The 24,839-nt window shown below is 39.1% G+C and overlaps 2 protein-coding genes across 2 annotated transcripts in view; both read left to right on the top strand.

Moving 5' to 3' along the window:
- Positions 1 to 24,839, top strand: part of LOC131439201 (uncharacterized) — a 600,687-nt gene that overhangs the window by 271,736 nt on the left and 304,112 nt on the right. The window lies entirely within an intron of this gene.
- LOC131433992 (uncharacterized) lies at positions 3,271 to 4,140 on the top strand. Its single transcript, XM_058600612.1, has one exon. It carries the CDS (start codon positions 3,271 to 3,273, stop codon positions 4,138 to 4,140), a length of 870 nt encoding a protein of 289 aa, XP_058456595.1.

The following is a 24,839-nucleotide window of genomic DNA, read 5'->3' as shown; positions in this document are numbered from 1 at the left end:
GGCGGTGTTCAAGGTACATTCGAATACGTATAATATTGCATATATAAACGTTTTTGTATGATTAGTACAATTTCCGTTTGGGCGTCATGCAAGATTTCAAATATTGTGACAAATTGGAATCGTTAGACATTTTGACTTTAACCGAAAGACTAATTACTTTCAAAAGTTATAGCTCAACGCTTCGGCCGAAAGTTTCTCAACAATTACCAAAATTATTGTATTCAATCCCGGTTAGGTTACAACCGGGGTGGAATTAATTATACAATTATAAGCACAATCATCATCATTATCAACCGAAATTAATCATAATTGCCAATGGGTTTTGTTTGGATCCAATCCCGAAATTGTTGAGTGCGAATAGCTAGAAAACTCTTATTCGAGGCTTAACGCAAAAGGAGAACACATGAAAATCTCTACTGTTCGCTTTTTGTAGAATAATTGTGACTAATTATGGGAGGGAATTGACCCTCCCGTGGTTGATGGGCTTGACGGTATTGCAAACATCATCAGATACGATTAATTATTGTTACAATTTAATATAAATATGTGTTATAACTTTTAGTTTAATTATTGAGCTTATTTGAATAAGATGTTGATTGCAATACGCTCCAACATCCGGGGTTGGAGAGGCCGGTAGGGCTTAACTGAGCTCTTTTTTATGTTTCATTTTCATACTACCGGCCCTTATTACCAGTGTGAAGTGGAAATTAAGTGAAATGAACGTACCCCAGTCAGGTTTCACACGATAACGGAATAGTTGAATGGTGAATTAAGTTCATCTTTGACGTTTATTCTGTGAGGTTGTGTTGTGCTCGTGTGGGATCTGATGGATGAGGTGATATGTGAGTGAAGTGTAAGTGAAGTGGAATGCAAGAACGGTAATAAAGGCCACCGTTTCAGCTCAGGACCAACGATCGACCAATAGAAGAGATAGAAATTGGGTGACGGCACCTCCATTCATCTCAAATCCATTAGTCATTTCATGTATGAAAACCATTAGTTAGAGCGAGATCTGTTGTGTTTGTTCGTTAGATTGACTTCGAGAGTAAAATGAAATTAGAAGTATTTCGCGTCGCTATAACAGCAATATCGTACATATTCTGAACTACTTTTATGCGGTATTGCTTATCAGAGATGAAGCAAAGATTTTGTATTTGATTTCATCACAATTCATTTATTGAAAGTCGAGTAATCGGTAGAATAATATGGTGACTCTATTAATGAAATGACTATTGGCACAATGAATTTAGTTGAAATCTATTAGAATAGAAATAGTAAATCAATGTTACAATGTTTGCGTGTGAAATACATATTTGTATATATGTATATGTATGTACACATGTGTGTGTATGTATGTATGTATGTGTGTATGTATGTGTGTATGTCAGTATGCCTTGGTGCCTGTATAAATTTATACATGTATGTATGTATGCGTTGTATCAAACCGTATATTGCGATACCTTTCGATTGTGAGTGAATAAGATGTTGATTGCATTACGCTCCAACATCCGGGGTTGGAGAGGCCGGTAGCGCTTAACTGAGCTCTTTTTATGTTTTATTTTCATACTACCGGTCCCTATTATCAGTGTGAAGTGGAAGTTAAGTGGAGTGAACGTATCCCAATTGGGTTTCACACGATGACAACGGTGAATCGAGTCCATATATGACGTTTATTGGTGGTTTGTGTACAATGGACTACTGTGAAATGAGGTAGAATATTGTAGAATAGAACGAAATAATAATAACTTAACTAATAGACAAACCACTGATAGCTGTCAAACGATGTTCATCCAGTTTGTATTGTGAGGATGTATCGTTTGGGACCTGATGGGTTCGATGATGTGTGAGTGAAGTGTTTCAGCTCAGGATTAGCGATCGACCATAAGAAGAGTTAGAAATTGAGTAACGGTTCCCCCATTCATCTCAAATCCATTAGTCATTTCATATACGATAACCATTTGTTATAGTGACATCTGTTATCTCTGTTTGATAGATTAACTTCAGAAGTAACATGAAATTTGGAACATTATGCTTTGCTAAAACAGCAATATTGAACCATTTCCGAGCTACTACTATGTGTTATTGCTTCTTAGAGAAGAGGCAAAGACATTGCATTCGGTTTTATCACAATTCATTTATTAAAAGTCGAGTTATCGCTAAAATACCATGGTGACTCCACTAATGAGATGGCTATTGGCACACTAGTTTTAGTTAGGATCTATTAGAGTAGAAATAGTAACTCAATGTTGTAATGTGTGGAATACATGTGGGTATGTATGCATGTGTGAATGTGTATAACTGTGTGTGTATGTATGTGTTTTTGTGTGTTTGTACAATATACATTTTACCGTTCCTTTGAGTGCGTTGTATCAAATTGGTAGTGATACATTTCGATTGGGAGTCTAGGTTTACTTGCTGCTCAAAAAGCCTGAGTTTATGGTAAACACAGATAATGAACAATCGAAGATAATGAAATGGAAACATGTTCTAGGGGTGATAGCTAAATAATTAAAGAGTAAAATTATATTTCGTAATAGTCAAATATCACTGAGCGTTAGCGTCATGTTTACATTTCCTTATCCGTTGAACCTTTCTGAGTGGCAAAACACACATAATGAATATACAGTACACTAACCCTTGATTTCTCTATCTTGCTTGCATGACACGCCGACAATGAGAGAAAGAATCAGATGAAGCAGAAGCGCTTCTAGAACTGAACAGAACAAGAGGAGAGAACAGAATGGAATGAAGAAGAAAGAAAGGAATAAAAAAAGAAGGAAGGAAGGAAGAAGAAAGGATAAAAAATACCATACTCGTCCAGAGCAGCGCATCAAAAAAAAGAAGGAAAAGGAAAAAAGAAAGAAGGAAGAGAAAAAGAAGAAGAGATATCGAAATACAACGAAACTCAGTTGAATTGAACAATGGAGGATAAGGTAACACATTAACATTAAGTTTGTAAACAACGTACCGCCATTGTTTGTGTGATCGACGCACTAGCACTTTTTATTGATTTATAGTGGTTTTTATTCGTTTCTATTTCCTGCGTTACTCGTAGTCTCGATAAGAATTGGACAGTTTTTTGTGTCGTGGTGAAGTGAAGATAATTTGTGGTGTTTTTCGGTCAGTTTCGTTGCCGCTCTTTCGCTATCGTATCGCGAAGTGACGCCTATCGAAGATATCGTTTTATCAAGATACTCAGTTTCACGCTCTTTCTCACCCGACCGAAGCGCCATCTGAATTTCACTGTTGGCATCCTGAGATTTGTTCACTATGGCTAATGCTTGTGATCGTTGTGCCAAAACTGTAAAATCGGAGGAAGATTTTGTTGAGTGTTCAGGTTTTTGCCATCATTTGGTACATATGAAATGCGCAAAACTCAACAAGCCGTTTCTGAAAGTTTTGGACGAAAATCCCAACCTGTTTTGGATATGCGATGAGTGTTGTAAACTGATCAAACTTGCTCGTTTCCGCGACTCGGTTTCTTCGTTTGGAAGCGCATTTGCATCTATCGCAGAGAGAACAGAATCGATTTTTGCTGAGCTGAAGGCCGAAATTAAAAAGAATAGCCAGCAAATATCTCGTCTCTCGCGCAAAGTGCCTGTTTCGTCGCCGCTGCCGCCGAAGCCCGACGGATTTGGTCCCAATGCGAAGCGTCGTCGGGAAGATAGTTCTGAGCCAAGTAAAACCTTGGAAGGTTGCCGGAAACCATCGGATAACTGTAATATCGCCACAGTTCCAACGCCCTGCTCCCTCGTATGGATTTACTTGTCACGTTTTCACCCCAGCGTTAGTAAGGAGATGGTTTCGCAGCTAACAAAAGATGGTTTACAGTGCAGCGAAGATGTCACGGTCATCCCGCTGGTGAAAAAAGATGTCGACGTAAATACTCTGAACTTTGTCTCCTTCAAAGTTGGGATACTGCCCAAATTTCGGGAAGCGGCTCTTAATCCCGACACCTGGCCACAAGGTGTTTTGTTTCGCGAGTTCGAAGACAACAAAAAGCAAAACATCTGGTATCCTCCAATCGATATTTCTCCACCGATTCCCGACGAAAATGGATGCAGCACCGTTATGAATGTAGACGAAGTAACACCCAGCCCGCTCCGTTTGATGAGAACACCGCCCCGGCAAACGTTATGAGAGTACAATGGAACCACACCGGGACGCACTGAAGTTGATATTTTGGAAGCTCTCGAACCCCCCGCCACAGTCGTGCCACAGCAGCCAGCGTTCTCCAGTCGTCCTGGTCCCGTGCGTGGGTGTGGTGAAAGAGTCTTCCAAATGTCTCATCTCGGCAAGTATTTGCATATTCCGTCCTTTCCAAGTGCTGATCTCTCTCGCACTTATAGATGTCCTCCTCTCGCTTTGAATCGGATACCGGGATGCACAGATGTTCGCACCATGGAAGCCCCTGATACGTTCCCCACAGTCGAGCTATTGCAGCCAGCGGTCATCAGTCTTCCCGGCCCTGTGAGTGGGAACGCGGAAGGGGTCTTCCAAACCATCTCAGACGGCAAGTACAATTCAGTCTCAAACGATTCTGGCGTTGATTCACTTCCCGTCGTTTGCAGTTATCCATCGCACGATCAATCTAGTCAACCGCTGCACTTGTACTACCAGAACGTTGGAGGCATGAACATGCACATCACCGACTATTTGCTGGCTTGTTCGGATGATTGCTTCGACATCATCGCTCTTTCGGAGACGTGGCTCAGTGATTGTACGCTCTCCGTTCAAGGTTTTGGATCCAACTACGAAGTCTTCCGTACCGATCGCAGCCCCTTCAATAACTCAAAAACTATTGGAGGCGGGGTGCTTATCGCAGTGCATCGTCGTTTGAAGGCGCAACTGATCGAAACCGCATCTGGTAAATGCGTCGAGCAGGTTTGGGTGCGTTTGAAACTGGTCAATTTTTCCCTCTACCTTTGTGTGATATATCTTCCTCCGGACCGATGCCGCGATCTACCGCTAATCGATGCACACATACAGTCGTTGCAAGAAATTACTTCCACTCATGTACTACCCGTAGATGAAATCTTGATTGTGGGAGACTTCAACTTTTCCAGCATAAAATGGCAAACAAGTTCCGGTGGTTTCTTCTTTCCTGATCCGGCGCTCTCCACTTTCCACATTGGCATTACAACCATGCTCGACGGCTACAACCTCAACCTTCTTCGACAGTCGAATCCTGTCGTTAATGAAAATAACCGGATGTTGGATCTTTGCTTTTCAAGTAGAGAAGATGTTGCACCAAAGATTAGTGCTTCACCGTTCCCTCTGGTCAATTCCGTTCGTCATCATCCTCCACTACATATTGTGCTCGATTCAAATCGCTTACAGAACGCCTGCATTCCAACGGACATCATCTGCTATAATTTTAGTAGAACCGACTACACCAATATGACCGACTTCTTGACGCAAATCGACTGGGATGAAGTTCTCGACAACGATGATGTCAATGCTGCTGTGCAGACGTTTTCTAATGTTATGAGCTACGCAATCGACTACTATGTACCGAAACGATCGAGACGGCAGACCCGGCATCCTGCCTGGCTGACTGCGGAAGCGAGACATCTGAAAACGACCAAAAGAGCCGCTCTAAAGAGGTATTCTAAACATGGAGGATTTTCTCTGCGTAATCACTACGTGCAGATAAATCAGTTGTACAAGAAAACCGTTAAGCGCTGCCATGCCAACTACTTGAACAACGTACAACGAAAACTGAAATCAAATCCAAGGTATTTCTGGAAACATGTGAATGAGCAAAGGAAAGAATTTGGGTTGCCCTCGTCAATGAGCTTTGGAGATCGTACTGGTTCGTGCACACAGGAAATCTGCCAGATGTTTGCGGAAAAGTTTTCTAGGGTTTTTTCAAATGAAATCCTGACTCAGCAGCAAATTGCTGCCGCAGCACTTAACGTTCCCCTGTCTAATAACTCATTGAACTGCATCAATATTGACGAAGACTCAATACGGACGGCAATTGTAGGAATGAAAGCCTCAAATTCTCCAGGCCCCGATGGAATACCGGCAGTTATTCTTAAAAAGTGCTCGCGTGGAGTAATCGCTCCCCTCTGCAAATTGTTTCGAATGTCTCTCGCTACAGAAGTTTTCCCCAATTTATGGAAAGCTTCCTTTATGTTCCCAGTCCACAAGAAAGGCGATAAAAAGGATATAAACAACTACCGCGGTATCACTTCCCTTAGCGCTATACCAAAGCTGTTCGAAAAGGTTATACTGACACCAATTTTCAATCACTGCAAGCAATATATCGTCGATACTCAACACGGTTTCATGCCTAACCGCTCAACAACCACAAACTTACTATCGTTTTTGTCTTATGTGTTTGATGCAATGTCTAACGGTTTACAAACGGACGTTATCTACACAGATCTTTCCTCCGCTTTCGATATAATCAACCACGACATCACGGTTGCTAAGTTGGACAGACTTGGATTCAGTTCGAACATTCTTCGTTGGTTGCAGTCGTCGTCGTTTAGCAGTTAAAATTGACGATCATACTTCCGGAGAGTTCCTCGCATCATCCGGAATACCACAGGGTAGTCATCTAGGACCGTTAATATTTTTACTGTACTTCAATGATGTCAATTTTGCCTTGGAAGGTCCTCGCTTATCGTTTGCTGATGATGTCAAGATCTATCACATCATCCGCAACTTAGAAGACGTAGCCTTTCTCCAGCGGCAATTGGTAATCTTCGCAGATTGGTGTAAAGTTAACCGTATGATTGTAAATCCAGACAAATGCTCGGCCATTACGTTCACGAGGAGAAAAATGCCATTGCATGTCGAATACTTTCTGGATGGATCCTCGATTGGAAGATCTACTAGCGTTAAGGATCCTGGCGTCCATCTCGATGAGCAACTTACATTCAAGCATCACATCAGTTACATTGTAGCTAAAGCTTCCCGTAGCTTAGGATTCTTAATGAGAATAACTAAGCACTTCACAGACATACACTGTCTAAAATCGCTTTACTGCTCGCTTGTTCGTTCAACTCTCGAATATTGCTCGGCAGTTTGGAACCCATGCTACCTGAACGGTGCTCATAGAATTGAGGGAATACAGCGTAGATTCGTTCGCTTCGCTCTTCGTCGATTGCCGTGGACTGATCCTCATCAACTACCTAGTTATGAAAGTCGCGGGTTATTAATGGGTCTCGACACATTACAAGTGCGACGAAAATTATCACGCGCTTTGATAATAGCAGATATATTCAACGGTAGGATCGACTGTCCCGTTTTGCTCAACGAAATTAATATTAATGTGCGACCCAGAGCTCTCCGCAACAGTGCTTTTCTTCGACTTCCTATACGACGTACCAACTATGGCGCAAACGGTTCTATTATTGGTTTACAGAGATCGTTCAACCGCGTTTCATCTGGATATGATTTTAATGTGTCACGAGCAGAATACGTACAAATTTTCTGAATATTATTAGGAATTATCATTAGGACCAAATTGTGTCTGTTGATTGTAAATAAATAAATAAATTAAAACAAAACTAAAGGTAAAAAAATCAACATTATTAAAAAAATGCTGGGTAACAATGTAATTTCCTCATATTGAAAGAGGCGTTTATATGGCGCGCATGCGCTAATTCGGCCTGATACAAATTAACGGGGAGGGCAATACATTTTGGACAGGGCTGTAAAAAGCTGATTGGAACCCTTTCCCCACCAAAATGTAATATAAGGAAACTATAAGGACTAATTATGGGAGGGAATTGTTTTTTTTTAATGGTGCGACGTAATTTGTGCAAGACGCCTTATTGCTTTTTGCATTTTTTTTGTGTTTTTTTTCTTTTTTTGCATATGATAACTTATCTCACACCCGGGTTGGCGGTTCAATGCATAGGACACTGGTCTTACAAGCCAGTTGTCGTATGTTCGAGTCCCGACCTGGAAGGTTTCTTAGTGTCAGTAGGATCCATAGCCTAGCCATGCAATGATTCTGTACACTAAGAATCGGCTGCGTAGTCTGTTGTAACAGAAAGGCCAAATTCCAAAAAAGGAATGGTTATGCCAAGACAATGACACAATATGATAACTTATCTGCTTTATGACGTTAACAGTTATACTAACGTGAATCTTTAATTTTTCTCTCTTCCCAAAGGTGCCGTTGGAGCAAGAATGGGTAAGTTTTTGTTTTACGATAACAACACTAATTTGGCCGTTTTATGCTTTGGATCCACATTCTTACAATACTGTTATTAATATTTATTACTTTCTTTTAGGATACGACATGTCACCATTTATTCGTCGTTATGCAAAATATTTGAACGAAAAGGCTCTCTCTTATCGTACCGTTGCATTTGATTTTTGTAAATTGAAAAGAGGAAAAGAAGAAGGTTCTCTTCGTGTAATGAATGCTGATAAACTTTTAAAAACATTACCAGTTCTTCAAGCTCAGCTGGACTCGTTGCTTGAATTTGATTGCACTGCAAATGATCTAACGAATAGTATTGACCATATGGGACTATGTTATGCACAAATGAATTCATAGTGTTTGTTTATTCCAGGCGTTATCAATCAATGTTTCATGCTATTGTTCAGAGACTTGATTCGGCTATTTGCATGCTACAATGATGGAATTATCAATTTACTGGAAAAATATTTTGACATGAACAAGAAACAGTGTCGAGATGCTTTAGATTTGTATAAAAAGTTTCTCACACGCATGGATCGCGTAGGAGAGTTCCTGAAAGTGGCCGAGGTAAAAACTCTGAACATAGTATTTTTAAGATATTATTCCTTAAACCAATAAAAAGGCGGGTGGGTAATGTCAGAGACATACGGATTGGTGGGAATACGAATAACATTGGCTAGCTGAAAATAAAACTGTGCCCTTTTAAAGCACGATACCAACATCGGCTAACGACAAATACACTGAGGATATTACACGTTTCAAAATAATACGAAATACTTTGATTTTTCGTCACAAGATTTTCTATTGAATATCATAGTTTTGATCTATGAACGAAAAATTTTTTATCAAGGAGCAAGCTATGAATATTAACCTACAAATTTCTGAATTTCATAAAAACTCACGTATGGAAATTTCTAATGACATATAATAATCATACATTCTTCGTATGACCATCATATTATTTTACAATGAAAGGTATAGACATTTTTCTTGAAAATTCATCAGTGTTGTGTATGGCAGAAATAATGTAGTAATAAAAATGATTTTGTTGTATTTCTTATTTTATTTCAAACAATTTATATTCATTAAGTACAAAGGATCTGTAAATCAAACATTTTTTTGGTATTCTCGTTGATATTCTGGGTTCGTCTACTTTTGTCGGTGTAACGACAGTGTAACAAAGTTCAGTATTGTTGGCAGTCCACTAATTGCAGCTGTCAAATCTAAAGCAGCTCTCTTTATGTAAGCACTTCTCCAGGTGAATTATCCGGAACCCTACCTGTGCCTTCCTGGGCTTCAAGTGGACGTTGCGGGCAGGATAACGATTGATCGATTGGCAGCGTATTAGGTTCCTTACGCGGTCTTGAACCAGTAAACGGTATATATATATATATATATATATATATATATATATATATATATATATATATATATATATATATATATATATATATATATATATATATATATATATATATATATATATATATATATATATATATATATATATATATATATATATATATATATATATATATATATATATATATATATATATATATATATATAAATTAAGTTTTCAAATTCGTTAAGAGGATTTTTAAAAAGCCAAACATATTGATTGAAGTCTAAATTAGAACTGCTTTATTTTATGAAATGTTCGATACATCGAAGAGCCCTGTCTTTGTCCCTAAACTGCTGATTTGACGGCTAGCAACGATGGTCCTCCGGTCACGTACGGTGTTGGGTTGCGTTCGTTGGCGTTCCACTTCGGTGTTGCTGACTTCGCTGTATTGCTTGGAGCTTCTATCGGTTGTCCGGTTAAGTTTGGTTGGGGAGTATCGCGTTTAACTGCTTCCCCCATAAGTATTGCTCGTCCCGAGCAATTTCCTGTTTTTGTAAATTTCCAGTATTTGATGATGCCGATGGCCAAAAGTATGAGCGTGAGAATGATGACGGTGCCGAATGATATGGATCCGATTCGGTATTTGAACTCTGTTTACGCCAAAGTAGGTAAGTCTCAGAAGACAGTTTAAGTAAGCTTTACTACACACAACAGAAATCGATTAGTAATAATGACAGACAGACTTAGAGATAACGACAGGCAGTTAACGTTACGGAACTAAGTGTAGCTTTCATTATTGCGTTCTACACATACTAAGTTAGGTATTACAGATGCCGGTCACTTCCTGTACAGTTAAATTGTGTTCATATAAAAATGTAGGCAACCTATATAAACTGAACCATCAGTAGCCTCAAGTGTGTTCTTCTTCAGAAAGTAAACTAGTCAGTGGACGGTCTAGAATCTAGAGTCAGTCAACTCAGTACTACAGCTAGTTAAAATGTGAACGTTAGTCAAGATAGACAATTCCTAGTAATTGTCATCATTCCAGTTGTAATAATACTGAACAGAATAAATCATTTGAGTTGAGTACAAATATTTGTGTGTTCATGTTGCACCGCGAATCAGATTTTCCTCGTGCACATAATTCCGACAAACCACAAACGTTAATGTGCGCAAACATTTTGGTCCTTCGAGCCGGATCGTCGGAATAAGTAACGAAAATCTATCGCGCCGGTTGAAATGCGGAATCAGAAAATCACTGTCAGTGCCAACATGAAAACGGGCCATCAGTACCATCCGTGTTCGTTATACTTTCTGTGAACATCAAATCGATTGTTACAAATCATGCGCGATCACGTTTAAAATGAAGAACCTACAGTCACTGTACGGCAAAGGCAGAAATGTTAAAGTGAAATCGCCATTGCAATCCTCACAACGACCTTCATTGTCGTTCCATACAGTTAGTTAAATGTTGTCTGAACTGGCAGCAACTCGTATCAGGCTGTGTTTTGTATGTGTCTTTGAGTCCGTCAAAAATGCGGCGAAATTAATTATGCTCGATAAAAACGGCAATTCTAAAACACTCAAATTTGTGTAAAAAGTGTTATGTTACATATAAAACATCGTAAAACTTATGTGTGACATGTGATCAAGCAGAACAGTAATGGCGGCACAGCCATCTTGCGAAGAAATTAACTGAGTGAACCGATATCCAAGCACAGACACAGTCAAACTAATAAAGTTCTAGTTCGAATCACCTCATTGAAAATCAAATGTGTACACCTTTACTTAACCGCCCTGGGTACACATGCATTCCATATTCGCCCGATTGAGACCGATTCTTCGCCCATCAGTGAGACGTCAGTCAATAGGTTTGTTGTTTTTCATTAACTTCGAACAACTGTCACATAAACGGTGAGATCAAAAAAACGTGCTCAAGCAAAACCAGCAAAACATTGTGCAGTTCGGTTGTGTGGAATTTCGGGATAAAATGGACCACATCAGTCCAGTAAAGGCTGCTCTGGCAGCACAGCGTGAGTCAGCCAAACAGCTATTAGCAATAGCGCAACAGATTGCAAGTTGTGGACCTCCTTCCGTCAAGGAGTTAGAGTGGTTGAAGTCGTCTGCAGAATTAATCGAAAGGTGGTGGCGGCAGAGTGCATCACGTACAAGCGGTGAGAAGGGGACAGTTCACAACGCAGATGACGAATTGGAAGAAACATATCTTCATTTGTTGTTGAAAATACGCTCAACGAAAAAGGTAATAATTGAACGGACAAAGGATTCTACGGCAAGGCGCACTAATCCGGCTGCTCGAATTGTACCGCCGCTATGTCACTTCTGCAGCGAACGTCATTTTCTATTCCGATGTGAGGAGTTTTTTAAGTTATCACCAATAAGCAAATTGGAATTTGTGGACAGAAAGAAAATCTGTCGAAACTGCTTCAGTGCTGTTCATTTCGAGACGGACTGCCAACAGGAATCGCGATGTATGCGATGCAATGCAAAACATCACACCCTGCTCCATGCAGCGAAGTAACAAGGGTCGACAGAAAACAGTACCATTATATGTTTTTTCTCCATGGAGTGTTAACTCAAGCTGAATTATATTTCGTTTAATAAATATCATGAATTCGTCGAATATTTTCTCCTCTTATCTGAGCCATGAATAAGCATATCTTGGGTCTACGGATGACGCTTAGAGCGTTCGAATCAAATGAGTTCTTTGTTCAGTCCACTGACAGCAGTACGGAATCTTATTCGATCAAATTTATACTTTCGATCAGATGAATCGCACCATTCTTCACCTATCATCGAACGATGGGATGCATTAGCTTATAGATTATCATCATGCTCATGATGGTTTGTTCGGGCACCTAGTGACCATTCTGAAGCATGAAAATGGTCTCACGACATCAAGTCACTCGGTCCTATCCACAAAACGAGCTTAATCCTTTCCGAGCATTTGCTTTTGATATTCTCGGAGGTCATCCCAGCATGGGAGACTAATTTTCGCCAAGCAAAGACAGTTCAGCTGGAAGTACTACAGCGGTGATGGTATTCGTCCTCACCAATCTCAGGTGCATTCACTTCGGGTTGAATTGAGCGCCATTCAACCAGGTTCAACGGTGAACCATCAGGGCTGACAGAGCCATTGCAGTCTGTTGCTTACGTGAAGCAGCAGAGCTGGATTGAGATCCAGTAATTTCGTGAATGCATCTCCATAACATCATCGTATTCATCGGATCAACAAACAAGTTGTTGATAATTCCAACATTGAGGAAACGTTGGAATTCCAGTCCGTGGGTCTGAGCCCAGCGGAACCTTTCGGAAGGCAATACAGCAGCAGTCCAGTAATTGGAACCTTCACGAAATTCATCGTAGTACCAACAGCGCGAATAGGAACTTTGTCACCAGTCAACAGTTCATCATTACGTCGAATTAGTTATTCGAATTCTGAGAGACAGCCTTGTCTTATATCATCGGGAGTATCTGTACGTCCAAGGTACTCAAAACATCGTCCTATCGAAATTGAAAGCTATTCATCCAAGTTCGGCAGTCAACCATCAGGGCTTGCAGAGCCACTACAGTCTGTTGCTTACGTGAAGCAGCAGAGCTGGATTGAGATCCAGTAATTTCGCGAATGCTAAATACCATTTTAGTATTTATTGGATCAACAAGCAAGCTGTTGATAATTACAGCATTGAGGAAATGTTGCAATTCCAGTCCGTGGGACTGAGACCAGCGGAGCTTTTCGGAAGGCAACACAGCAGCAGTACAGTAATAGGAACCATCAGGAAAATTCCAGTGGTACCAACAGTTCTATTAGGAAATTCGTCGTCAATCAACACAGATTACTATTACGTCAACACATTGAAATTCTAAGAGACACTGTTGTCTCATATCATCGGGAGTATCCAAGATACTCGAAGCTTCATCGGTCCAGTAATAGTCGGAGCACTTTACGTTAGCGTCAACCTGCATACTTTAGAGAAAGCGATCCTGTCAGCGTCACAACACAAGCAGTTGCGGCGATTATCAACTTTATCGATCATTAGATATACGTCGCCGGTTGTGAATCCGGTCCTTACTCGGGAGAAAGAGTCGCCAGACGAGTTCCTGGCCCAAGCTCGGGGGAATCGAGCAGTTCCTGTAGCATCTGTAAAGAGCACAAGCCTCGTCGGTGGGTTCGTAGAACCCCCGGCTGGGACTTGACAGTAGTTAAGTATCCATTTTGTTTCATTTCAATCGCCAACGTGCTCGTACAGATTCTTACGTTTCAGCTACTTCACATAATAACCATCAGCACGGTTCAAGGACATCGGGACACAATGGTTGAGGTTCCCAGATCGTCATTAACGTCAAACAGGATGTTCCCAAGCACATCGAAAAGCGTGTCAACATCATCGGAGCATTTTTTGGCTAATCGACAGCCAAGAAGAGAGGATATTTTCGGAAGCATTCGTCATCTGACATCAAACAGCGTGTCGCCAGTCAATGATTCATGATTGTTGTATATTTCCAAATTTTCATCTACCTCACCAGTCCAGCAGCATAAAATCATCCTCGGTCTAGGAAGCAATTCAGCAACAACAGTGAAGTTACAGTTAATGGAGTGCACATCGCCACTCTACCCCTCCACCTCCTGCAGTGAGTCTACGATGCATTCTTCTGCCAGTTCGATCTACAGCAGTCAATTCAGCGATTGATAACCACATAACAGAAGTGGTTTCGAGGTCCCAGCAACGAAGCAATCAGGGATGGCCCAGTTTTGGTCAAGGTGATCGGAACTACCATCCCAACAATAACTCAAATTAAGTACGCTTTATAGTTGGAAAATGCAGATATTTATCCGGTTCCCGTCCTAGTGCAGGTGTGAAGTGTGACACCATTGAAACTTTGCTGAGCGACGTAGCTCTGCGTCATGATACGGATTGTGGCATCAAGTCTACGAAGTGTGGAGGAGGTCAAAGGAACGAATACAGAAGGTGAACGTTCGGCAGTTTAAGTAGTATCGTGGAGGAGGTCAACGGAGGAAATTCAGCCAACAAATTCTCAACAATCCAAATAGTTCTGCATAGGACTTCAGTCAACGAGATCATCAGTTCATTCATCGTCAGAAACAACATCTCGTTCATCAGCTTTTTTTCGGTTATCGGATTCTTCTTCGTGTGTTTACGGCGGAAAACACAGTCAGCATCGGTCTTGTTACATCGTTATTCAAGGTCAACGTTTGAGTCACTCTGACTCGGTCAACAATCTGAAATTGTAGCAGCATTACCAGAGATGGAACCAGCGGAGTCGCTCGGGTCTTGTTTTATCGACGCCGGCTGCATAGCAGTTGACGGAGTCGAATTCAAGTTTCCCGTCCTCGACGCCCATGGTTCATCAAAGGATCATCGAGTACCAGTAAGCAGCACACCAAAGTTAGTGTGAATAGAAATTACAGAGAATTTGCAATGTATAGGATAGTCAGGCAAATAGAACTCGTGAAATAATTCTAGATATATGATAACAGAAGCCAGTTAACAGTAGTACACACTCTCAATTGTAACAGGAACAGAGCAGATAGTTTAAGATCTCAAATCAGATTAGAGTTTGTTGAAAGCATAGTCTTTCAAGGCGGGCGGTATGTTTACGCCAAAGTAGGTAAGTCTCAGAAGACAGTTTAAGTAAGCTTTACTGTACACACAACAGAAATCGATTAGTAATAATGACAGACAGACTTAGAGATAACGACAGGCAGTTAACGTTACGGAACTAAGTGTAGCTTTCATTATTGCGTTCTACACATACTAAGTTAGGTATTACAGATGCCGGTCACTTCCTGTACAGTTAAATTGTGTTCATATAAAAATGTAGGCAACCTATATAAACTGAACCATCAGTAGCCTCAAGTGTGTTCTTCTTCAGAAAGTAAACTAGTCAGTGGACGGTCTAGAATCTAGAGTCAGTCAACTCAGTACTACAGCTAGTTAAAATGTGAACGTTAGTCAAGATAGACAATTCCTAGTAATTGTCATCATTCCAGTTGTAATAATACTGAACAGAATAAATCATTTGAGTTGAGTACAAATATTTGTGTGTTCATGTTGCACCGCGAATCAGATTTTCCTCGTGCACATAATTCCGACAAACCACAAACGTTAATGTGCGCAAACAAACTCTATAGTTTTCATGAGTTGTCTGTTTTCTAAATGGATATTATGTAGTTCGGAAAGGTTTACGTGTCTTTCTACGTGCAACGTTCTGATTTTTGTAAGTTGCAGCGGAAGAATTGATGGTTGATCAAACCGTAGTTCGTAATTCTCAAAAAGCTCATTATTGATGAATAACGAACAGTTGTGAAACGTAACTAGATGAATTCCTTTCAACGTTTCTGGTTTAATGCCGCAGGTGCTATTAATGATTACGTCTTGGTGAACGGTTTGCACTAATAGCGTTCCTGGAGCTATCGTTTTGGTATTCATTGATGGTGGTTTTTCTGATACCGGGCATTGCCCAGGTTGGCCTCTTAGTAGTGGAGCTTCGCATGCATTGTTGCTGATGTCCATTAGTTGACTCCTTTCACAGATCGTAAGCTTCACTGAGTGGTTGTTACGGGATAACGGTTCAATAATAACTTTCTCGTAGGATATTGGTTGTAGTCTGGGGATGTTTACACATATAATGATTGTTGAGCCTTTATGTAATGTAGTGGTCGTTAAGTAGTTGCTAGCGTCGTCAAAGTGTTGAATTTTCATGCCCTGCTCTATGAACTCTTGAACAATGATTTGTATTTCTTTTGGTGTAAGTAGAAATTTACTTATGATATTTAATTTTGATAACATAATTGCATATTCTATTGCTTTTAGATTCTCTAGGAATGTGTCTAATTGAAAAGCTATCGATATTTTTTGGTTTTCTGACAGAATGTAATCGTCGATTTTTAAAATTGAGTTCAACATGCTTTGGTGATTTCTGATTTCTCTGTTTACTAGGTTAAGCCTGTTTTCAAATTTGGAATTAATTTGGATTTGTCTATTGTTTTGTTTAACGATAGAATTACCAGTTTTTCGCAATTCATCTAAATTATTATTGATAATTTTCAGATCTTCTGCGTCGAGATTACCTGTTATGAACTTGATTGTACTTCCTAATAAGTCGATAGACCTCCTGTATCTGTTTGATTGCAAATTTAGTGTGCTATAAATGAATTTTACTTCTCTGAGTTTCATTTCGAGAATATCTGATAAACTGCTTGATGAATTCTTAGTTTGATTAATTACATTTTCTAAAATAGATATTGAAATTTCAAGTTGTGAGAAATCGATCACATGCAATAATCTGTCGTATCCTGCAATTACTCGTCCATCCCCCCTTTTAAGAAGCAACGCTCCTGCGTTGTTCGTAATGTCATGAATCTGGATGGATTGTGCATGGGATGAAATGAGGATTGTGAAGGTGGTGTATAGGAATAGAATCCATTGTTCGCAAGCCATATTTTCTTTTCCTGAAATTAGATTTATGTTAGTTTGTTCTTTTAATATTTTCTTTGTGTATTTCCCGCCCAGAGTCGTCTATCAGCAATCTACCTTGATTTACCCGGGCGGTAGCGTATTTCATAATCGAATTCGCTCAGTGAAAGACGCCAATGGACAAGTCTATTGTTGGTGTCTTTCAAGTTGAGACCATATGTGAGTGGCTTATGATCCGTGTACAGAGTGAATTTCCTTCCGTAGAGGTACGGACGGAAATATTTGCAAGCCCAAACTACGGCTAAGAGCTCTTTCTCTATAGCCGAGTATTTTTCTTCTGACTTGTTAAGGGTTCGGGAGGCAAAAGCTATTGGTTTATCGCTTCCGACAGTCCCTTGAGAGAGTACAGCGCCAATTGCAAAATTGCTGGCGTCCGTAGTCAAAATGAATTGTTTAGAAAAATCGGGGTACTGCAAAATGTTACTTCCTGTTAGTATTGTTTTACAGTGTTCGAAGGCGTTAACAAATTCTTCTGAGTGAGAAATTGTTTCTCCTTTTCTTAGAGCATTAGTGAGTGGTTTCGCAATTTTTGCGAAGTCTGTAATGAATTTACGATAATACCCTAGAATTCCTAGGAAACCGCGCAACTCTTTTCATTCGAAGGTAATGGCCATTCTTGAATGATTTTGATTTTGTCCGGATTCGGTTTGCAACCTTCCGGTGTGACAATGTGGCCTAAGAAAGCAACCTCTTTCTGTAAGAACTCACTCTTGTCCAATTGTACTTTGAGATTGTGTTTTTGCAAAGTTTTGAAAATTTTTGCTAAACTGTCCATGTGCTCTGTAAGGCTTGTGGAAAAGACAATGATGTCATCCATATACACTAGACAGATAACACCTATATGCTCGCGAAGAACATTGTCCATCACACGTTGAAAAGTTGATGGTGCGTTCTTTAACCCAAAGGGCATCCTTAAAAATTCATAGTGCCCATTTTCGACACTAAATGCTGTTTTTGGGATGTCTTTTCCTTCTACCTCTACCTGGTGAAACCCAGATGCGATATCGAGCGTGGAAAAATACATACTCTTTCCTAGTTTGTCTAGGATATCAGTGATGTTCGGTATCGGATAACGATCATCAATCGTTTTCTCGTTTAGTTTGCGGTAGTCGATTACGAGTCGCCATTTTTGTTTGCCGGAGGCATCTAATTTTTTTGGTACTATCCATACCGGGGAAGTCCAAGGGCTATCCGAATGACGGATAATTCCTTGATCGAGTAGTTTTGCAATTTGTCTTTGAACCTCTTCACGGTGACAGTATGGGTACCTATAGGACTTGGCATGTACTGGTGCTTCATCCTTTGTTTTAATATTATGTTTTATTGCGCTCGTGAAAGAAAGTTTTGAGCCTTCCGTAAAGAAAATATTTTCGTGTTGAGAAATTAATTTAAGTAGTTTCCTTTTTTCATCATCATTAAGATGCTCTGTCCTAAGTTGATCGTATATAGATTTTGTTCGCCTAATCTTGGATTTGTTTGACTCTAACGTAATGGTTTCAAAGTTATTAATTTTTGGTTTAAGGATATCGTTGCTAATTGAGACGCTACATGGTTCAGAAGAATGATTCATAATAGGCATTATAACATGAGAGTCTACTGCTGAGTATAATCCAGAGTGAATTGTGACGTGTGAGTTAACTTCCAAGTCATTTTCTAAAAGAAATTCGCCTTTTACCTTTGTAGGAATTTTGGTAAATTTCGTTTCGTGTGCATTCAGATGTAGAGATATTCTATCAGGGTACTTACGTTTCATTTTGATTGTTCCTCGAGGAAATTGTAGTTCGTTGTTACTAGTAATAATATTTGCTTTGAGATTTTTGAGAGATTCATATCCTATTAGCCCATCAAAAAATGGGTGAAAATCAAAAATAAGGAATATTTGCTTTTTTGTATCAGGAATTGTATGGAAAGGGTTCAATTCTATGAATTGGTTAACTGTATGTGTGCCTCCTACATTTCTTACGGTAGTTGGTGTTGTGTACCTGCAATTTTGTAAATTTACATGTTTTTCTGAAATATAGTTACGGTTGCTCCCAGAGTCGATTAAAAATTTAAGTTCACCTTTGTTTGTTGAAACGATGATATACGGAATAAAATTGTTCATGTCTGGCTCGATGGACCGCCGGCCTGTTGAAAATTTAAATCATCGACTGGAGCTGTTTCGTTTGGTTTTGTTTCGGAATCGTTTTCTGCTACCAGTTCGGGTGTATCAACGACGTGCTCGTTTGAATTGCTTTCTATAGGTTGATAATTGTTGCTTAATTCAGACTCGGGATAGTGATAATAATAATAATCATAGTCGTCGTCGTAGTTATGTGTATCATGCTCTATATGATAGTTGGGTCTGTTCATATAGTTCAATTTACTGGACCTGATGGAGTGGTCGACTTCCATCGGGACTTGTTTTGGTTGTGGTAAAAATCGCGGAGCAAACACTTTTTGTATGGGACGTTGTTGTTGTGGCATGTTAAATGAATGCGGTATTGAATAGTGCTGTCTGGGGAAGTTGAACGGAGGCGGATTTGTAGGGTTCTTGGTTTGGTTATGGAAAGGGTTAAGGTGAAACGGGTTCGGTTTGTGTGTATGAATTGGATTTCCTTGAGCTGGGATTAATGGCTTATATGGAAATCGTGGAAATGGTGCGCGATTTTGCATTGGATACTTTTGAATAGGGTGTTGAACTAGTTTACTTGGAATTGGAGGTGGTATTATTAATTGGTTCTGCCTGTTTGGAATTCTTGTATGGTGATAATTTGCTTCTTCTAAACAAAGTCTTAGGGCGTCTTTTAGTGTTGAGGGTGTTTGTGCTCTTATTATCGGTCCTAGGGGTTCTTTTAATCCTCCTAAGAAAACTTTAAGGCCCATATCCTGATATAGTTTGATTTTTGCTAACTTTACCTGTTCGTTTACCGTGTTCAGGTTAAGTAAATTGATTAGTAGTGAAATAATGTGGGAGACTTTTCCGAAAAAGTCTTCTACTGTCGTTGTTTGTTCGAGGCGATATAGGTCTCGGCTCAAACATACTTCGTCGCGCCTATCGCTATAATGCGTGATTAAATTATTTTTAATTTCGTTCCAATCGAGGTTTGTTCCGTATAGCTCTAGCACGCTATCGGCCTCGCCTTGGATTTTACTTCGAATAGCCTGCAACCAGACATTGTAGATTGCAGTTCCTCTAGCGTTGTCAATGATCGGTAGCAATTGATCTATTGACTTTAAAAATGTATGTAATTTTATGGGGTTGCCATCAAACGATGGCAAATCCTTGATAATTTGAGGCGTTTGGAGGGATTTTAATATTTCCTCTACACGCGGTACTTGGTTTTGCGCAGCAGCGCTCGCTTGAGCAGCGAGTACTGCTTCTGCAGCGCCGATTGCTTCCACTTGAAGCTGTGCGATTTGCTCGTCTTTTTCGTTTAACAGACGACGCAGCTCGCCAATTTGGTTTTGGTATTCCATTGTAAAATTTATTAAATTATGCACTTTTTGATTCTTAAATTATTCACTTTTGTTTCTTCAATTATTCACTTTTTAAATTATTTAAAGATATAAAAATGCAGACTTACCTTTGATTTCACGATGTTCGTTCGCGATCTTAGATGAGTTCTGGATTGCGATATTCACTCGCGGATGGGACTTCTTGGTTCGCGAATTTTCCGGTTTTTAAACACAAATTCACAATATTCACTCGTGAATGCACGATTGCGGTTCAAAAATTATTCGGAAAAATCCTACCGACTGCGCCAATTAAGTTTTCAAATTCGTTAAGAGGGTTTTTAAAAAGCCAAACGTATTGATCGAAGTCTAAATTAGAACTGCTTTATTTTATGAAATGTTCGATACATCGAAGAGCCCTGTCTTTGTCCCTAAACTGCTGATTTGACGGCTAGCAACGATGGTCCTCCGGTCACGTACGGTGTTGGGTTGCGTTCGTTGGCGTTCCACTTCGGTGTTGCTGACTTCGCTGTATTGCTTGGAGCTTCTATCGGTTGTCCGGTTAAGTTTGGTTGGGGAGTATCGCGTTTAACTTATATATATATATATATATATATATATATATATATATATATATATATATATATATATATATATATATATATATATATATATATATATATATATATATATATATATATATATATATATATATATATATATATATATATATATATATATATATATATATATATATAATATATATATATATATATATATATATATATATATATATATATATATATATATATATATATATATATATATATATATATATATATATATATATATATATATATATATATATATATATATATATATATATATATATATATATATATATATATATATATATATATATATATATATATATATATATATATATATATATATATATATATATATATATATATATATATATATATATATATATATATATATATATATATATATGAGGACATTATTTGCTTCCGCAATTCTGAGATTTTTGTAGAGGGAAAATTCTAAACCTACTTGTATTGTGTAATGGGGAAAAGGAACTTATATACTAACTTACTAACTAATACAGAGAGCGATTCGTTTCAATTGAAGATTGCATCAATTTTTGTCGGAATTTGCTTATAATATTATGTGACATTACATCTAACGGTTCTATATTTGTGAGTCTGTGTAACTCATTTGTACTAAACCAGGGAGGACGCTTCAAAATCATTTTCAGAATTTTATTCTGAATCCTTTGAAGCGTTTTCTTCCTGGTGGAACAACAACTTCACCAAATTGGTACTGCATAAAGCATGGCTGGTCTGAAAATTTGTTTATAAATTAACAATTTGTTTTTTAGACAGAGCTTAGAATTTCTGTTTATGAGAGGATATAAACATTTAATATATTTATTACACTTTGCCTGGATTCCTTCAATGTGATCCTTGAAAATGAGTTTTTTGTCATACGTTAAACCTAAGTGTTTAGCTTGATCAATTCCAAGCCATTCAATTTGAGAATGTGATTATTGTTTGGTTTAAGAAAAGAAGCTCTTGGCTTATGAGGAAAGATAATTAATTGCGTTTTTGCTGCATTTTAATTTAATTTAATTTCCATTTTGACAGATAATCACTGAAAAAATTTAAACTTCTTTGTAAGCGACTGCAGATCACTCTTAGATTTCTACTTGTGTCGTCACAGAATAGCGATTTCTGACAACCAACGGGTAGATTTGGAAGATCAGAAGTGAAAATATTATTATAGCTACGCTCGAACCATGCGGAACACCGGCTCGTGCAGGTAGCAACTCAGATTTACAATTCTGATAGCTAACCTGAAGAGTACGATCAGTTAAATAATTTTGAATCATTTTGATCAAATAAATAGGAAACTGGAAATCAGACATTTTTGCTATTAAACCTTTGTGCCAAACACTTTCGAATGCTTTTTCTATGTCTAGAAGAGCAACTCCAGTGGATAACCCAGAAGATTTATTTGCTTTTATCATGTTCGTTACTCTGACAAGTTGATGAGTAGTTGAATGTTCATGACGAAACTGCTCTGGTAAAAAAATTGAATTCTCATTTATATGAGACATCATTCTCAACAAGATAATTTTTCAAAAAGTTTACTGATAGAAGAAAGTAAGCTAATTGGTCGATAACTTGATGTTTCTGCTGGATTTTTATCAGTATGGCGGCGTCATATACATTCACAACATTGTATTGTACGCACCTCGAGGATGAAACACCTTGACGTCAATCAAGTAGAAAACGTTACACTCTCCGGTTAGTAAGACGATCGCTCGAATACAATTATTGATGTTACTGAACGTCAATATATTCGTTTTATTCGCTCTGTATCCGTGATTCCCATATTGGTGACCCCGACGTGATTTTTTAACTCGTGAATCGGAATTGTGTTTGTGCAAACAAAAAAACTGGTATTCTGTATAAAAATTCACGGTACGCCATTTTGTAAAAATAAACATGGCTCAAGTTTCGGGATCCGGAGATCCCTTGGATGGATTGGACGTACCACAGGGGAGTCATCTTGGTCCTTTGATTTTCCTTTTGTACTTCAATGATGTAAATCTTTGTCTGGATGGACCACGAGTTTCTTTTGCTGATGACCTCAAGATCTATAATACCATCCGCAGCTCAGAAGATGCGGCATTCCTTCAACGGCAATTGGAAATCTTTGCGAATTGGTGCAAAATCAATCATATGACAGTGAATCCCAAGAAGTGCTCAATCATTACGTTCACAAGAAAAAAGTTACCGTTCAAATTCGAATATTATCTTGAAGGATTCATGATTAGTAGATCGACATGCGTCAAAGATCTTGGTGTCTTTCTCGATGAGCAGTTATCATTCAAACAGCACATTAACTACATTGTTGCGAAAGCTTCACGCTGTTTGGGATTCATATTTAGAATGGCTAAGCACTTCAATGATATTTATTGCCTGAAGACTCTATACTGTACACTCGTTCGTTCTACTTTGGAATATTGCTCAGTTGTCTGGAACCCTCTTTACCTCAATGGAGCTCATAGAATAGAATCTATACAACGAAGATTCGTACGTTTTGTTCTTCGACGATTACCTTGGAATAATCCACATCAACTGCCGAGCTATGAAAGTCGCGGATTGCTGATTGGTCTTGACACACTACAAGTACGACGAGAGCTGTCGCGTGCTTTGATGATAGCTGATATTTTGAATGATAGGATTGACTGCCCCGCTTTGCTCCGTGAGGTTAATATCAATGTTCGTCCCCGTGCTCTCCGTAACAACGCCTTTCTTCGACTACCTCTACGTCGCACCAACTATGGAACAAACGGTGCCGTTATAGGCTTGCAAAGATCGTTCAATCGTGTATCATCTGGATTTGACTTCAACCTTTCACGGAAAACAATTCAAGCAAATTTTTTACTTAGTATTAGAAACTATCATTAGGACTACAATGTGTCTGTTGATTTTACAATAATAAAGAAATAAAGTACCTTTTCCATCGTCACGAGATGCACACGTTACCGCAGCAGTTTCTGTCAAATTACCGGAGTTCTGGAAAACGGATCCACTCATGTGGTTTGCCCAGGTTGAGGCTCAATTTTCGCTTGCTGGGATTCAGAGCGACCTAACCAAATTTAACCACATTATTGCTAAGGTGGATCAGACAGTCTTGCGGCATATTTCCGATATAGTCGCAAATCCTCCCGCACAGGATAAGTACGTAACTGTAAAAAACCGTCTAATCTCCCGATTCGAGTTGTCGGCACAGGAAAAATTCGAAAAGCTACTTAATTCCTGTGACCTTGGTGATATGCGTCCGACTCATCTGCTAGCTAAGATGCAGGAGCTGGCTACAAATCTAAACGTAAACGACGAGTTAATGAAAATGCTGTTCATGCAACGGATGCCAACGAGCATACGTGCAGTTTTAGCGATTTGCGAGAATAAACTTAATCAGCTAGCGGAAATGGCTGATAAGATGGTCGACTCCCCTGGTCATCAGATAGCCATCGCATCTCTTCCTGCTGCTACTACAAATATACAAGATCTGGAAATCCAAATTGCTGCACTATCCAGCGAAGTGCGACGATTGAGAACGGTGGAAAATGGAAATCGGTCCCGTTCTTCATCACGTCGCCGTAACGACCCACAGTCTTCGCAGGACATTTGTTGGTATCATCGTAAATTTCGAGAGGCCGCACAACAATGTCGATCTCCGTGCCGGTATTCGAAGCTAAAAAAACTAAAATCATCCTCATCCCAAACGGCGGGGGTGAGAGCAAAAACGAACAGCAGCCGTCTTACTATTTTCGATCGGA

This window comes from Malaya genurostris, chromosome 3 (assembly GCF_030247185.1).
Source record: "Malaya genurostris strain Urasoe2022 chromosome 3, Malgen_1.1, whole genome shotgun sequence".
Lineage (NCBI taxonomy): Eukaryota > Metazoa > Arthropoda > Insecta > Diptera > Culicidae > Malaya > Malaya genurostris.
The sequence above is the reverse complement of the archived record's forward strand: the minus strand, read 5'-3'. Positions and strand labels throughout refer to the sequence as shown.